Raw genomic sequence first — 15,818 nt, forward strand, 5'->3', positions numbered from 1 at the left:
GACCTCAGCATTCAAGGTTGATGCTATATCCCTGCGCCACCATAGGTCAGGTGACAACACCATTCTTAATAGTTGCATAGAGGATAGGTGTATCATAATTTGCTTAATTAAGCCCCATTTTTTAGCATTTTGTTTTTTCATTCTTTTGCAACTATACAGGGGTCGGCAAAAGTAGGTTTACAGCTACAATACAAACAAGAAATATAATAATTTGTGTGTGTGTGTGTGTGTGTGTGTGTGTGACAGAGACATAGAGAGGGACAGATAGGGACAGAGAGACAGGAAGAGAGAGAGATGAGAAGCATCAGTTCTTCATTGCAGCACCTTAGTTGTTCATTGATTGCCTTCTCATACGTGCCTCGACCAGGGGGTGGGGGTCTATCTACAGCAGAGCGAGTGACCCTTTGCTCAAGCCAGCAACCTCGGGCCTGGCCTGTGGTGGCGCAGTGGATAAATCGTCGACCCGGAATGCTGAGGTCGCTGGTTCAAAACCCTGGGCTTGCCTGGTCAAGGCACATATGGGAGTTGATGCTTCCTGCTCCTCCCCACTTTCTCTCTCTCCCTCTCTCTCTCTCTCCTCTCTAAAATGAATAAATAAATTTAAAAAAATAAAAAAAAATTTAAAAAAAGCCAGCAACCTCGGGCTCAAGCCAGCGGCCTTTGGGCTCAAGCCAGCGACCCCTGGGTTCAAGCCAGCAACCATGGGGTCATGTCTATGATCCCATACTCAAGCCAGTGACCCTATGCTCAAGCTGGTGAGCCCGCGCTCGAGCCAGAGACCTCAGGGTTTCGAACCAGGGTCTTCTGCGTCCCAGTTCAATGCTCTATCCACTGTGCCACTGCCTGGTCAGGCAGTAATACAATAATTATTAAGTGATACAAGAATATAAACTTTCATATACTCACAACTGTAAATCTGTTTTTGCCAACTCCGGTATACAATGCTATATCAAACATCCTTGTAGCAATATTTTTGTAATCTTGCATAATATTTTCTAAGAACAAATTGCTACAAGGGAGTTCCTGGGTCAGAGACTTTGTACATTTTTTGAAGGCTTGATTTTGGTTTAATACAGGTTGAAGTGGGGGTTAGCTCCTTTCCTACCAGTTCAGTCAGCATGGAGGATGTGAGATTGGGTCATCACTTAGGAGACAAAGAACACCCATGGTTAAAGTGATGTCATACTTTGTTACTATTCAGGCCAAGGTGACGGAAGAGTTGGCAGCAGCCACGGCACAGGTCTCTCACCTGCAGCTGAAAGTGACTGCTCTCCAAAAGAAAGAAACAGAGCTGCAGGTGCAGCTGACAGAAAGCTCCAAGGAGTCGGACCTGCTCAGGGGCCAGCTCAGCAAGCTGCAGGCTGAGATCTCAGGTATGTCCTGGTGGACAGCGCTAGGACCGAGACTCGTTCTTTCTTCTCAGCACAGTGCGGATAATGCTCGTGAAGTTTATGAAGACTGAGCCAAAAGTTAAGGTGCCCAGCATAAACCACCATGATGGTCTGATATAAAGGACAGCAAAAGAACTATTTGACCGTGGCTGGTTGGCTCAATGGTAGAGCATCACCCAGCGTGTGGAAGTCCTGGTCCAATTCCCAGTCAGGGCACACAGGAGAAATGACCATCTGCTTTTCCACCCCTCCCTGTCCTGTTTCTCTCTTTCTCTCTTCTCCTCCTGCAGCCATGGCTTGATTGGTTTGAGCTAGTTGGCCTCGGGCACTGAGGATGGCTCCATGGCCTCCGCCTCAGGCACTAAAACAATGGCTTGGTTGCTAAGCAGCGGAGCAATGGCTTCAGATGGGCAGAGCATTGCTCCCTAGTGGGCTTACTGGGTGGATCCTGGTGGGGATGCATGGAGGATTCTTATCTCTCTGCCTCCCCTCCTCTTACTAAAAAAAAAAAAGAAAAAAAAAGAACTGAGTATGCATTTAGAGTTGATCAGTGGCCACAGTTTCGCTTCGTTTGGAAGTTGGAGTTCCTGTAACTCAGGACACAGTGGAAATTTATGAAACAGGTGCTTCCTGTTCTGGTTGCCTCTTTTGTAGAGAACAGATTGCAGCTCTCAAGGCCCCTCCAACTTGGCTTATTTCCTATTATGTTGCTTAATTCACCCGGACTCTGGATGGACTAGCCAGCCTGCTGCTGCTGTTCAGCACTTTGTAGTTCTTGTCTTGCTTCTTGTCGTGCTGTTGTTTGGATTTGCTGTGCCCACCATCATCAATATTTGTCTCCATTTTTTCCCCCAAATCTGCCTCTTTCAAAAGCTTTGCTTGTTTTTTTTGTATATTTGATTTTTCTTAAAATGTTTTCTCTCAGACATTTTTAAGACCACTGTCACATGTTGCCTTTGATCAGCCCTGTTTATATGTATGTCTTCTCGAGAATGCAAGCCCCTGGAGGGCGAGGGTGATGTCTTGCTCATTTTTGTAAAGTCCTTTCCTCCAAACCAGTGTTAATTCAGGGCCTGGCACAAAGGTGGTTCTTGAATAGAAGGTTTGGGAAGACCACCAGCATGTTGCTTCATCACAGGAGGGTATAGGAAAAGTGAGAGGCACGGACGGCAGCAGTGGGGCTGCTGGAGCAGCAGCACAGCTCACTGCCCGATAGAGAGCTAAAGACACTGGTGGCAGTTGGCCCAATGATATCTGAAGATAAATCCCTTTCTTTTAGAGCACATCCTGGTTGCACATGAGAGATAGACTTAGATTGGAATGTCATACAGATAGCTTCTTTTCTGCTTTTGTCATGCCCTATGACAATTATCTGAAGAGTGCCTACGGTCTCAACAGTTTTCCCAACAAAATAAATGTTGATGCATTACATTTTAAGAGATACTCCAAATAGCTTTATTTGAGATGGGATGTTTTGAAAGCAAACTCTTGGTAGAATGTCCTAGCTACCAAGAAACTTGAGAAGATCTTACCTAGGCAGTGAGAGAAAGGGCTGGACCAGTACCAAATGGATCTGTCCAGTGTGCTCAGATGGTGACTGAAATGAAAGTGTGGGAATGATATATTTTTCAGGTGGTCTCTGACTGCTTGGAACTTTCCCATTTTGTACGTATGGAAAGTGACATGCATACAGAGGTAAATATGTTAGTGAGGGGGCCAGTTTATGGCTTGATGAACCTGTTGCTGTCAGTGAGGTGGTACCGGGAGAATGGAGGGGAAGGGATTGTGTGGTGGGGTTGGGGGCTCACAACACAGCTTTGCCGAAGCTCCTGGGATGCTGTAGAGCCTGCTCTGGCTCTGGTTCTGCAGCTAAGTCTCTGCTGTTACATCCCAGAGCTCCAGGAAAACTCTGAGCAGGCGCAGTCCAAATTCAAGAGTGAAAAGCAAAGTCGCAAGCAACTGGAGCTCAAGGTGACAGCGCTGGAGGAAGAGCTGACTGACCTTCGCGCTGAGAAGGAGTCTCTGGAGAAGGTGAGATTTACAACTGAAGTTTCTCTGTTCAACCCAAGTGGCCAGGATTAGCTGCTTAATACACATTTTTACATTCCTTTTACAGATTATAATAATATACAAATAAGACAGAAAAGTATAAAATAAGTTATCTTTTCTCCTGTCTCACCTCATGCGTTAGAGGTAACAGCTGTAACCAAAGTGTGGCTGGCCTTCCAGATTACTTTGTGTGTCAGAAACATACACACTCACTTAGGCATACACATGGCTACGCTGATACCATTTTAACAACAATGGGATCATACTGAATTCTTTTTCACAATATTGTGGACATTGTACTGATAACAATGAGAACTTTCTCATTATTTTTAACTGCTGCATAGTAGTCTCCTACGAGGCTGTACTATAATTTACTTAACTATTCACCTATGTTTCTGTTTTCTCACTAATTCAAGCATTGCTGCTTTGGACATCCTTGTACTATATAACTATTTTTGCAGGTTTATTTGAGCATCCTCATAAAATGGAATGTTTGAATTAGAACTGCTGGGCCCTGGCTGGTTGGCTCAGTGGTAGAGCGACAGCTGGCGTATGGATGTCCTGGGTTCAAACCCCAAACCCCAAACCCCAGTCAGGGCACACAGGAGAAGCGACCACCTGCTTCTCTCCCCCACCACTTCCCCTTCTCTCTCTCTTCTCCTCCCACAGCCAGTGGCTCAATTGGTTTGAGCATGGGTCCTGGCGCTAAAAATAGCTCAGTTGATTTGCTGGAGTCTCACTATCTCCCCTCTTCTCACTTAAAAAAAAGAAAGAATTGCTGGGTGGTAGGAAATGCTACACATCTCAGTTTCTTAAAACAATGTTGCCAGGTTGTTCTAAAGCAGAGTGTGCCAGTTTATAGTCTCAGCACTGTGTGAGCAACCCTGTCCCTCTGTACTCCTTCTCAATCTGCACAACCAAGTTTTCTACTCTTTATAGTCTGATAGGTGATATGTGCTATCTTGCTTTAATATGTATTTTTCTTAGTAAAGTTTTCATAGATTTAATACTTGTTTGTATTTCTTCTACAAATTCTCTTTTTAATGTCCTTTGCCTTCTTTCCTATTGTAGTATCATTTTGTTTTGTTTTTTTGTTTTTTTTATTTTTTAATTGTTGTAAATGTAGGTTAGTTTACATTTTTCTATATTACAAATGATTCTGTAATGAAGATTTTCACATGTAAGTCTTTTTTTTTTTTTTTTTTGTATTTTTCTGAAGCTGGAAACAGGGAGAGACAGTCAGACAGACTCCCGCATGCGCCCGACCGGGATCCACCCGGTACGCCCACCAGGGGCAACGCTCTGCCCACCAGGGGGCGATGCTCTGCCCCTCCGGGGCGTCGCTCTGTCGTGACCAGAGCCACTCTAGCGCCTGGAGCAGAGGCCAAGGAGCCATTACCAGCGCCCGGGCCATCTTTGCTCCAATGGAGCCTCGGCTGCGGGAGGGGAAGAGAGAGACAGAGAGGAAGGAGAGGGGCAGGGGTGGAGAAGCAAATGGGCGCTTCTCCTGTGTGCCCTGTCCGGGAATCGAACCTGGGACTTCTGCACGCCAGGCCGACGCTCTACCACTGAGCCAACCGGCCAGGGCCTGTAGTATCATTTTGATTTGTAAACATTACTAAAGGCGTTAATTTCTTGCCATAGGTGACACATATATTTTCCTAGTTTGTGGTTTTTAAACTTATTTTTATAATACGTTTTGTTATGTTAAAATTTTAATATCAGAGTAATTTCAGCCCTGTTGAACAAAGTGGGAACATTTCTTTTTCTGTTTGCTGGAATGGTTTCAATGTAAAAAGAACAACCTGGGCCCTGGCTGGTTGGCTCAGTGGTAGAGCGTCGGCCTGGCGTGCAGAAGTCCCGGGTTCGATTCCCGGCCAGAGCACACAGGAGAGGTGCCTATCTGCTTCTCCACCCCTCCCCCTCTCCTTCCTCTCTGGTTCTCTCTTCCCCTCCCGCAGCTAAGGCTCCATTGGAGCAAAGATGACCCGGGCGCGCTGGGGATGGCTCTGTGGCCTCTGCCTCAGGCGCTAGAGTGGCTCTGGTCACAACATAGCGATGCCCAGGATGGGCAGAGCATCGCCCCCTGGTGGGCAGAGCGTAGCCCCTGGTGGGCGTGCCGGGTGGATCCTGGTCGGGTGCATGTGGGAGTCTGTCTGGCTGTTTCTCCCCGTTCCCTTTTCCAGCTTCGGAAAAATACAAAAAAAAAAAAAGAACAACCCGTTTCTGAGGTTTCAGTAAAATCTCTAGTAAAGCCCTTTGGCCCAGTGCCTTTTTGGGGATAAATCTTAGGCTACATTTTGAGTTTCTTCCAAGGTTTTTATCAGTTTTTTAAACCATTCTGATTTTTTGAGCTGTTTTCAGTTCATTGTTATAGATCAGGGGTAGTCAGCATTTTTATACCTACTGCCCACTTTTGTATCTCTGTTAGTAGTAAAATTTTCTAACTGCCCACCGGTTCCACAGTAATGGTGATTTATAAAGTAGGGAAGTAACTTTACTGTATAAAATTTATAAAGCAGAGTTACAGCAAGTTAAAGCATATAATAATAATTACTTACCAAGTACTTTATGTTGGATTTTCGCTAAGTTTGGCAGAATAAGTCTTTATAAAATACTTTACTATAGTTAAATCTGTCTTTTTATTTATACTTTGGTGGCTCCAGTACTGCCCACCATGAAAGCTGGAATGCCCACAAGTGAGTGATAGGGACCAGGTTGACTACCACTGTTATAGATCCTTGTATCACAGTCTTTATGAACATGATATATTGCTTCCTAAGATAAATTATAATTTGTGGGATTTCTGGGTGTGTGAATTTTGAAAGTCTTCACAGGATTACCATATATAGAGAGTATACCCATTTATTACCCATTTATTTTCCTGCCAGCAGGGTGTGAAAGTATCCACTTCACTCTTAAGATATTCCCCACCTCTTAATAGAAGGGTAGTTAAAACTCTTCTTGTTTTCCTCCTTGTCACAATTTTTCTCATGCAGTAGCCAAGAATGTTATATACATATAGGGGAAAATTAAAGTAACAATGCATTGTTTCCAGAAGGGAAGTAAGGACCCAGTGAGGTCAGTCACCCCCCCCCCCCCCCTCCATTCGTTCTCTGTTAAACAGCCAGAGCTGATGATGGTTCTCTTGTTCCTAAGAACCTCTCAGAAAGGAAAAAGAAGTCGGCTCAAGAGCGCTGTCAGGCTGAGGAGGAGATGGATGAAATTCGCAAGTCATACCAGGAGGAACTGGACAAACTTCGGCAGCTCTTGAAAAAGGCTCGGGTGTCCACAGACCAAGCAGCTGCAGAGCAGGTAATGGGAAACTGAGCCCCGTAGAAATAAAAGGAAGGCATGAAGGACTTAGAATAGTTTCTAGTTTCTTTAAGCATGAAGTCTGTTTGGCATACTCACAACTGTAAACCTACTTTTACCTACCCTGTGTATGCAGAAGAGGCAGGAATGAAGTGGATAATCTTCTTTCCGGTTTTAAAACTTAGTGGAGGCACTGGCCCTTAGTGGAGAGTAGCTCAGTTGGTTAGAGTGTTGTCCTGAAACACCAAGGTTGTGGGTTCAGTCCCTGGTCAGGGCACATGTGGGAAGTGATCAGTGAATGCACAGCTAAGGCACAACTAGGTGGAACAATAAATGAGTGCTTCTCTGTCTCTCCCCTCTTCCTCTCTCTGTCTTTCTAAAAGTAGTAAAAAAAAAAAAAAAAAAGTAAATTTAAATATAAGCAAAACATGGGGAAAGAAGGGATTTTGTTTAGGTAGCCAGACAAGAAGCCAGGGAGAGTGACAGGACACAGCCATATCTCTAGTTCATCTGACAATGACCTTTCTCCTCACATGCTAATAAATGCAAATGCATATTTGTTGGCCCATTTAATTAGAGCAAATGAATGCCCTCAGTTTGGTTACCTCTGAGAATTTGACAAAATTAAGTTTCCTCTGACCCTATAACCTTTAGGGCCTGGACCCTGAAAAGTATGATCACATTATGGCCCTGCCTTCTAGGAACTTACCTAAGACAGTCACACCTTTATCGGGTTCGAGTACCTTTTGGAGTCCTGACAACTAACGACATCTTCCTACTTATCTTAAAAAAAGTACATACACTTTCAAAGTAACCAAGATCTTCCAAACAGTTATTCCCTGTGAAGCTGGGCTGTCAGTTTCTTCTTTTTTGCCTTATAAAAGATGAGCTTCTTTAGATGCAGCTGGACCTCCATGATATGGTGATTACATTTTCTTGGCAGCTCTCTCTAGTACAGACTGAGCTGCAGAGCCACTGGGAAGCGAAATGTGAACACCTGTTGGCCTCTGCCAAGGACGAGCACCTACAACAATATCAGGAGGCGTGTGCCCAGAGAGATGCCAGCCAGCAGAAGCTGCTCCAGCTTCAGGACAAGGTGGGTGTTTCCTGGGGCTGGGCAACTGGCAGCCCCAGTTCATTTGAGGCAGGCAGGCTGAGTCTTAATGGTTCTTTTGAATCTAAAGATGTTAACAGCTTGAAAACAAAATCACACTTGTTCAACTCCCTACAGTAATCTTCCATGTATTTATTTGGATGGCAGCACTAGGATTCTGGAACATGTTTTCCATTACTATTTGAGCCTTCTTATATTAAGCAAGTAGTTTTTGAGTGCCAGTTGTGTTGTAGACACTGTTAGGGAAAGGATTTACGGAGAACTCTGTCCTCAAGAATCTCACAGTCAAGAAAGGGAGACGAGAGGGCAACAGAGGTGAACAGCAAGTTCTGTGAGGCCTAGGAAAGGAAGAGCCGAGGACAGGGAGCTTTGGTAAGGTGAAGAGGCAGCAGAACATTCTGGGAAGAGGCATTGAGATAGGATGGAGCATGGGTGTGGTGGGATCGGCTTGGCATGAAAACGAGACAGATAGGAGATGACTTAGGGTCGTGGTATGCAAGTCCCCATATCTGGAGGTCAGTTTCTTAACATATTCAGTTGAAAATCTTTGACTCAAAGATGGTGAATCAGGCAGTCTTGCAGGTGAATAGGTAGCTTCTAATGTTCAGTGTTTATAAGTTTATGTGGCTAGAGTTGTAACCCTCTTTTTTTTTTTCTTTTCATTCTTGACCTGATTAGGAACAAGGCAAGTGACCTTGTTGGGAAAGAGGAGGTGAAGTTTTGAGTTGAGATTGAGTGATGAGGAAATAGATGCTGCGCGTCAGCAGGCCTGGGGTGGAGGTGAAGGTGGAGGTGGAGGTGGAGGGTGTGGACATCACAGTACTCCGTGAGGCTGACACGCAATCCCGAGGATGGTCTCCTGTGGCGATTTCTGACTTGCGCCTGGTAGTTCGGGTCCCAAGCCCGCTGCCACGGTCTGTGTGTTTTGCAGTGTTCAGCCCTCCAGGCCCAAGTCACAGCCCTGATGGAGCAAAATGAGCAGCACATCAAGGATCTGGAAAATAAGTCCCAAATGTCTGGGGTTGAAGTCGCTGCTACTGACTCATCGGAGAAGGTGAGCTGGTAATTTGAAGAAACAAATTACATCATACCAAGCATTAAGAAAGAATGTGGCTTATTGTTTTTGTGGGTAGCTTTTGTTTCTAACTTTAGGGATGCATCACTTGTCTGACTTTAAGTACAGATTAACCCTGGGAACCTGTCACTTTGGTTGGTGGTAGTCCCTAAGAGCCCTATCCTGAAGTTTTGACAAATATAAGATGCACCTCTAAATCACAGGAGAGGCGTGACCCTGCCACTAATCCTGGTTGCCCACGGCAGCTCATGGTCACGGTGGGAGGGAGCTTACGGTAAACGTCGTCAGCTGTCCTGGGCCATAGTTGACCTGTCCTTGGTAGCCCTTCCATCATGTGCAGCTTGTTATTTGGCATTGTCCTCTCCACAGTGACTGCGTCCAGTGTCTGAGTTCATGGCCAGCTGTGTCCTGCTGTCGAGTTCTCAGAAAGCTTCATTTTATTTAGCCTTCTAAAACCCCGTCTGGAATTCACATGTGTTCCCTTTTCACTTGTTTTGGGCAGCGTACATTTTGATACTGTTTTTCTCTCCTCACATCTTCCCTCAGGTCAAGAAGATCATGAACCAGGTGTTCCAGTCCTTGCGGGGAGAGTTTGAGCTGGAGGAATCTTACAATGGCAGGACCATTCTGGGGACCATCATGAATACCATCAAGGTACAGCCAGCTGTGATTGCTATACTGTAATGCTATTTTGTTTCTTAAGTACCTTCTAAGGGGTTGTGAATAAAAGATTGTACAAGTCCGTTCATCAGTAATTCGGGTGCATGGAATGATTTAGCTGGACGGACACTGGCAGCCTCCTGTGAGAGGAGGAAGCAGAAGCATTTGAACTGGACGACCAGTTGTGTTAATAAGGGTTGAAGAACTAGATGTGCTGCTGGTTACCTCTCAGTGAACATCTCATCCTTGGCTTTTGAACAGATGGTGACTCTTCAGCTGCTAAACCAACATGAGCAAGAGAAGGGAGAGAGCAGCAGTGAAGAAGAGGAAGAAGAAAAGGAAGAAGAGCGACCTCGGAGACTTTCCCAGGATCATTCGGTCTCAGCCAGTTCTGGGCCGTCTCAAACACCCTTGAGTAGGGAGAGGCAGGAGTCCCCCATGGTGCCATCAGAGCAGGTGGTCAAGGAAGCTGACCCATTGCCTCCGCAGGCCTTCCCCACCCAGGAGGAGGTACAGAGAGGGGAAAGGGAGCCCAGAGAAGCAGAGGCGCTCTCACAGCTAGGAGATGATTCCCTCCCACCCAAACTGGCTGGCATCCCCTCCCAGAGAGCTCTTGGGCCTCCGACTTCAATTCCTCCCAAGCCTCCAGGCCTTGTAACTGTGGACTCTGAGTGTGAGGAGACACTTACTGCTAGCCCACTGGGAAATGCCTGTGCTGAGGAGCAAGAAAGCTCCACAAGACTGTCTGTGACTTCAGACCCTAAGAAGGGGCACCCATTGCCCTTGGAGCCTGAAAGTCCAGGAGAGCCTCAGCCTCCAGAGCTCAAGAAAGAGGAAGGTGTCATTAGTTCTCCTGGTCCCTCCAAGGAGCTGGCAAGCACAAAGCCAGGTTCTACAGCTGCAGGAACAGCACTCGGACCCAACCACTCTGCTCAGAATTCCAGGTATATCCCCTTGAGCAGAGTTTCGGGGACAAGGTGGCTGTAAGGTGTCTCTGGTTTTTCCAGGGCTGGCAGCTCATCCCTCAGAGACTGACTGATGGACTAATTCACTAATTTATTTGTGCATTCATACATGTACTTACTCAGTGATACGTACTATAGAAGGCTCTGTAGGCACTGTGATAGTTTGGTAGGCAAAACAGATTTGATTCTTGAGTTAAGGACCTTACAGTCTAGTGGGGACTGTCATAAATTTACTATAAAACTATGGTAAGTACTAAAAGCGAAAAAAGAAAGAAACAGTATGTACATAAAAAATAAAGGGGGAATTATTCTACTTTAGATAGGGTGGTTAGGGATGGATTCTAAGAAAGTACCATTTAAACTGAGAGCCGAAGGATGGAAAGGGGACTTCCATGCCAAGAATGGGAGGAAGAGATTGCAGAAGGTGAAACAACACATGCCAAGGGCCTGTGGTCAGAGGGGATAGGACAATCAAGGAACTAAAAGAAGGTACAGTAGTAGGCAGAGAGGAGAGAGTGTTAAGCTGATGTTGGAAAACTAGGTAGGGGCCAAGTTGTGAGATTTTCTGTCACTGTTAGAGGTTTGGAATTTTAAGTACAGTGAAAAGCTATTAAAGAGATTTAAGCAGAGGAGTGACATGGGCTGAGTTATCAGTTTTAGAAGATCTCTCTGCCTATAGGTTGTGGAGGGAGTCAGTCGCGTGTTAGGAGGCCAGTGTGTGAAGCACCCTGGGTAGTTACTGCAGCTGTACAATCTTACCCCAGAGCTGATGGTCACTTTGGTCTGGAACAGGAACATTTTCTGTGACTTGATTTTCTTGATTTTTCTTTCAGTTTTTCTGGGGATGAAGATGATGAACTATTTAAAGGGGCAACTCTGAAAGTTCCAAAGGCCAAAGCACAGTCTGAGGAGGAAGATGAAGATGAGGTGGTAAGGAGATGTCAGGCACTGCCAAGTCCTCACGCCACTAGCTGGGGGCCCTTCCCCGCTGGCTCTGAGAAGAGAAGTGGAGTCTGTTGGTGGCCCACTCCCTGGGCGCTGTGTGCAGGGCCCTGTGGGAGCGGGCTGGGGGCTGGGCGGGGGCAGCTCAGTAAGCATAATGGGGGTGGTCATATACCACTGTATTCTTGAAAAAGGACCATGATTTCTGTCCACGCAGGAATGATTTTTACTGTAAACGAAGAAAGTTGGGCTGATTAGTCTTACATTAGAATACATAGGAAAAGACTTGGAAGATTGTCTAGTGTGGCATCCTTAATCACAAAGAGACTGAGGCTCAAATGGATGGTTTACCTAAAGCCCGATAATGACGTAATGGCAGAGCTAGGACTAATCTCTGAAGCTCCTGCTATGACCACCTGCTCCTGAGCATTTTCTGCTTCCGCAGCCTGCTTTCCAACCTGCCTGGCTCTGTCCTCACAAGATCCCTGGGCGGAAGTGGGTTCAGTGCGGATGGCATAGCCTGAATTTACAGAGCTCCAGAGAGAAGGGGAGGGACTGGTTGAGTCTGGAGCAGAGCCCCGACCTTGCATCTGCTGTCCCCACTGCACATTCCTGGCCGTCACTAGGATGTTTTGACTGCTGTGATGGGAATGTCACTGGAGTGAAATGTGAGTGTGGGACGCAGATCAGCTTCAGGCTTAGTCTGTCCCAGGGACAGAAATAAGAGGTGAATGGGAGCAAATTTTCTCCCCTCACATATCAGCCAGAGTGGGTGTTGCCTTTTGCCAAAACCCTGGATAAATGGCTGTGACTGAGCCGGGATCCAGCTCCCGGGAGCCAGAACCCTTCCCCCGTGCCTGTGTTTTCTGGGGAAGGTGCCTCAGTTCCTCCCATTAACCCTTCTTCCTGAGGATTAAATTTTAATTTGAGAATAAGGAATATGAATTCTGTACTTAAAAAAAAGAACCAAAAAAAAAAAAAAGACAACTGAGTATTCCAAGTGACTGTCTAAAATATGATTGGAATACGTTATTAATCCAACTGTGTTATATTATAAGAAGTATATTATTAATATAGCTACTAATACCATCAAGTTAATGTCTGCCTTTCGAGTATGCTGAAAACTACTTCACATTCTCATTTAATCTACTAATCCAGTGAGGTCAGCACTTTTATCCCATTTTATAGAAAAGAGGACTGAGGCCCAGGAAGATTAACATGTCCAAGGTTATATAGCCTGGTAAATATAGAGCCAGAAATTAAGCTGGAACAAAACCGAGCTGTGAGCCACATTTTAAACTCTCGTACTGCTAGTTTAGAGAACACTTGATTGATGCTCAGAGAGAGGTACAAGGCCCATTAGTCAGTGGTGGGGATGGTATTAGCCCATGGACTTCTGACCACATCACTCTTCCGTCCATTTGGCTGGCCCTGTGAAGGCAGATCCTGGGCCAGAGTAGCTCACCGGAGCAGAAAGTACCCTGGTGGAGAATCCTCAGTTTGGGCCTGTCTCCAGTGTCAGTCCCTGCCCCCATGGGACCTGGTCCCTGCCAGCCCAGAAGAAAAAGGCCAGGAGCTCAAGTACTGAGCAGCGGGGGAGTCTCTCCATGTCCCATTAATCCCCCTACCCCCTACCTGGTCAGAGAGCATGAGGGAGGGGCCAGGGAGACCAGGGGCGTGGGAGGCTGTGGCCCCGTGTTCTTTCTTCGTCTCTTGGGATTCTCTTCTTGCTAATGTGGCCAAGTCTCTAAATTCAAATCGCTCAAATGATGAGGCATGTTCCGAGCCAGACAGGCCACCTTCGGCCACATCATTTTTCAAATGTGATTGTATTCTTCCCAACCTCCCTTCATCCTCCTGCCTCCTCTCTTCCCCTGGGGCCATTCTACTTCTGTTTTTCTCCCTCTCCCATCTCCCCTCCGAGCCTTCTTTCTCCACACGAAATATGTAAGTTACCGCATGAGAGGAAACCTGTCAGATCAGTACATGTGCTTCACAAATAAATGACAAAACTAGCGAAACCAAACAAAGTTGGTCTTCTTGTCTCTGTTGAAACGTGCCTTCCTTCTCTGCCTGCTCGTCTTGGCTTTATCTGGAGCCTGAGTTTGCTGTTAGTCCTTTTAGTCAAACCTTCACCAGGCACCTTTCCATCCTGGAGCCGGAACCGAGGTTGGCTCATGTCATGAAGTCCGTCTTGTGCAGGAACAAGTGAGAACTGACTGCTCTTTCCTGTCTTGTCAGAGCATGAAGGGACGCCCGCCCCCAACCCCCCTTTATGGCGATGATGATGATGACGATGACATTGACTGGCTGGGATGAAGACCCAGAAACTGATGCAGAGGCTCTTCCACTGGCCCCTCCTAAGCATGAGTTTGCGCCAGCCCTGGGTCTGGGTGAGGCCCGGGCAGGTGAAGGTGAGCATCCTGAGGACAGTAGCTCAGATACCCGAGTCAGCCATCCTCTGAGCGCCGCCTGGCTGGGTGAAAAGGCCTGTGGGCCTCCTTCAGAACGCTGGGGTTGTCCGTAGCTGTCCCGGTCCTACCTACAGTCCTGTTTGGAGGAAGGGCTGGTGCTCCAGTCAGTCACCTGCAGGAGACCTGTCCTCTTCCTAGCTTTTATTCTCTTCACTAACTGTGACTGCTGCGGGGAGCCCCCCTCTGCCTTCCAAAGCTCAACTGTGCCCCAGCTGCAGGACCGGTCACTTGGGGTGAGGTCTTCCTGGTAGAACTGAGGTTGGGTCACACCATCTAAACCCCAGTTCAGGGAACAGCCTTGCCTGCAGTCCTGGCACATTGTTTTTTCTCTGCCTTAAGTCTTTGAAGTTAACAAAAATAAAATGTCTGTAATGAAACTTGACTGAAGGTCTTGGGAAGAAACTGAATTTGGCTCTAACGGCTGTCTGTGCTCCTCTGGGAATCGAAGAGGTATAACAAATCTGAGTCCATTAACATGCATAAAACCGTCTGCCATATTCCCTTTGGTACCTAACCCTGAAACAGAATCACCACTCTGCCATCCCCGCTCATCCCGGCTGCGTTAAGGCTTAGGGCAACGTGGTTATATGAGGACCAGTTTTGTCCGCCAGCCTGGGAAGCCATGTAGAGAAGGTGGGAGGGTCCCCACGTTCCAACCCTCACGGCACCTGAGAGAGTCTTCACTTTGAGAGCAGCTTCCGTTCCCTCTGAGCTTGGAGAAGAAAACAGCAGTGAGAAAATAATTCTTCAAAGATCTTCCAAACACCATGCAACCAGTATTTAAAAAGAATAATTTAAATAAAAATGTTCCTGATTTTAACCGTTTATAAGATAGGAACCCAAGTTCCACCTGACCTAGCCTGACCACCTTTGCTGACAGCTTGGAGCCTGCCTCCCATCTGTGGCGCTGGAGGCAGTGACAACTATCGTTTACTAGATGTTTTATCTAAAGACAAATTGGCACTGTTACTGAGCACTGTATAAGACTGTCCCATCTCCACCTACCCTTGCAGGAGACCCTTTTATCCCCGCTTACAGAGGCAGCCAGGCTCTGCCACTTATTAGGGTGACTTTATTTAACTTTTCTGCGCCTCCCCTTAACACAGGACAAAAATCTCAACCTTGTTGTGAGGAGTAAATGAGTTAAAAATGTACGGTGCTAAGAACACTGCCTGGCAAATAAGCACTATATACGTGTTTATTAAGTTAAAAATTGTGTTGAAACGCCTACTGAGTCTTAACCATGTAATCAACCTCTCTAGAGCACAGATTTTTTTTAAAGCCCTATGTACTTAGAAAAGCCTTAAATATATTATGTAAGTCAAGAGACTATCCAACTGAAGAGGTGCGGAACACCTGGGGAGGGGTGCCGTAGCTGGTCAGGACATACAAATGGATGCGTGGGGTCCCATCACCGAGACCACACTGGACGTTCGAGAGCTGACACCTGGTGTGCCATTCAGCAGCAGCCTTCCAATTCCCCACAGGTGGGGGAGTGTTCTGACGGCATCTCATAGGGTACTTGGTTACAGCTGCTGCTTCCTGTCGAGTCAAATGTGGTTTGGATGTATTTTTGCTTCTGCCCTCAGGCAAAGAAGGTGCTAATAACTGCCAACACAGGTATTTATAGCCCACATGAACAAAAGAATGACCCTTGACTAGGCTGGTATTTTGGGGCGCCTACCTGTGGGCAGTGTTTTGGGGCTGGGTTTCCCTGAGCACAGAGTGGTCTGCAGAGCAGACGGACAGACTCAGTCCTTAGCCCTACAAGCAGCACTGCGTGCTCCACTCGCCCACTGAGCTCCTGTAGCTGCTGTAAGTGTGCTTGCTGTT

At 46.6% G+C, this 15,818-nt stretch overlaps 1 protein-coding gene across 5 annotated transcripts in view; it reads left to right on the plus strand.

Annotated features, from left to right (window-relative positions):
* The window catches only part of FKBP15 (FKBP prolyl isomerase family member 15), a 67,956-nt gene extending 53,589 nt beyond the window's left edge, over window positions 1-14,367 (plus strand). For 3 of the 5 annotated variants that reach the window (XM_066367396.1, XM_066367399.1, XM_066367400.1), the window contains 8 exons: window positions 1,202-1,373; window positions 3,286-3,422; window positions 6,600-6,755; window positions 7,699-7,851; window positions 8,801-8,923; window positions 9,491-9,598; window positions 9,866-10,548; window positions 11,403-13,526. In XM_066367396.1, coding sequence (XP_066223493.1) covers window positions 1,202-1,373; window positions 3,286-3,422; window positions 6,600-6,755; window positions 7,699-7,851; window positions 8,801-8,923; window positions 9,491-9,598; window positions 9,866-10,548; window positions 11,403-11,700 — 1,830 coding nt within the window. In that variant the 3' untranslated portion in view covers window positions 11,701-13,526. Of the gene's footprint in view, window positions 1-1,201; window positions 1,374-3,285; window positions 3,423-6,599; window positions 6,756-7,698; window positions 7,852-8,800; window positions 8,924-9,490; window positions 9,599-9,865; window positions 10,549-11,402; window positions 13,527-13,752 lie in introns of those variants that run through there. The other 2 variants (XM_066367398.1, XM_066367397.1) reach the window with 2 other exon arrangements.
* The last annotated feature ends 1,451 nt before the right edge of the window (window positions 14,368-15,818 follow it).

This window comes from Saccopteryx leptura, chromosome 2 (assembly GCF_036850995.1).
Source record: "Saccopteryx leptura isolate mSacLep1 chromosome 2, mSacLep1_pri_phased_curated, whole genome shotgun sequence".
NCBI lineage: Eukaryota > Metazoa > Chordata > Mammalia > Chiroptera > Emballonuridae > Saccopteryx > Saccopteryx leptura.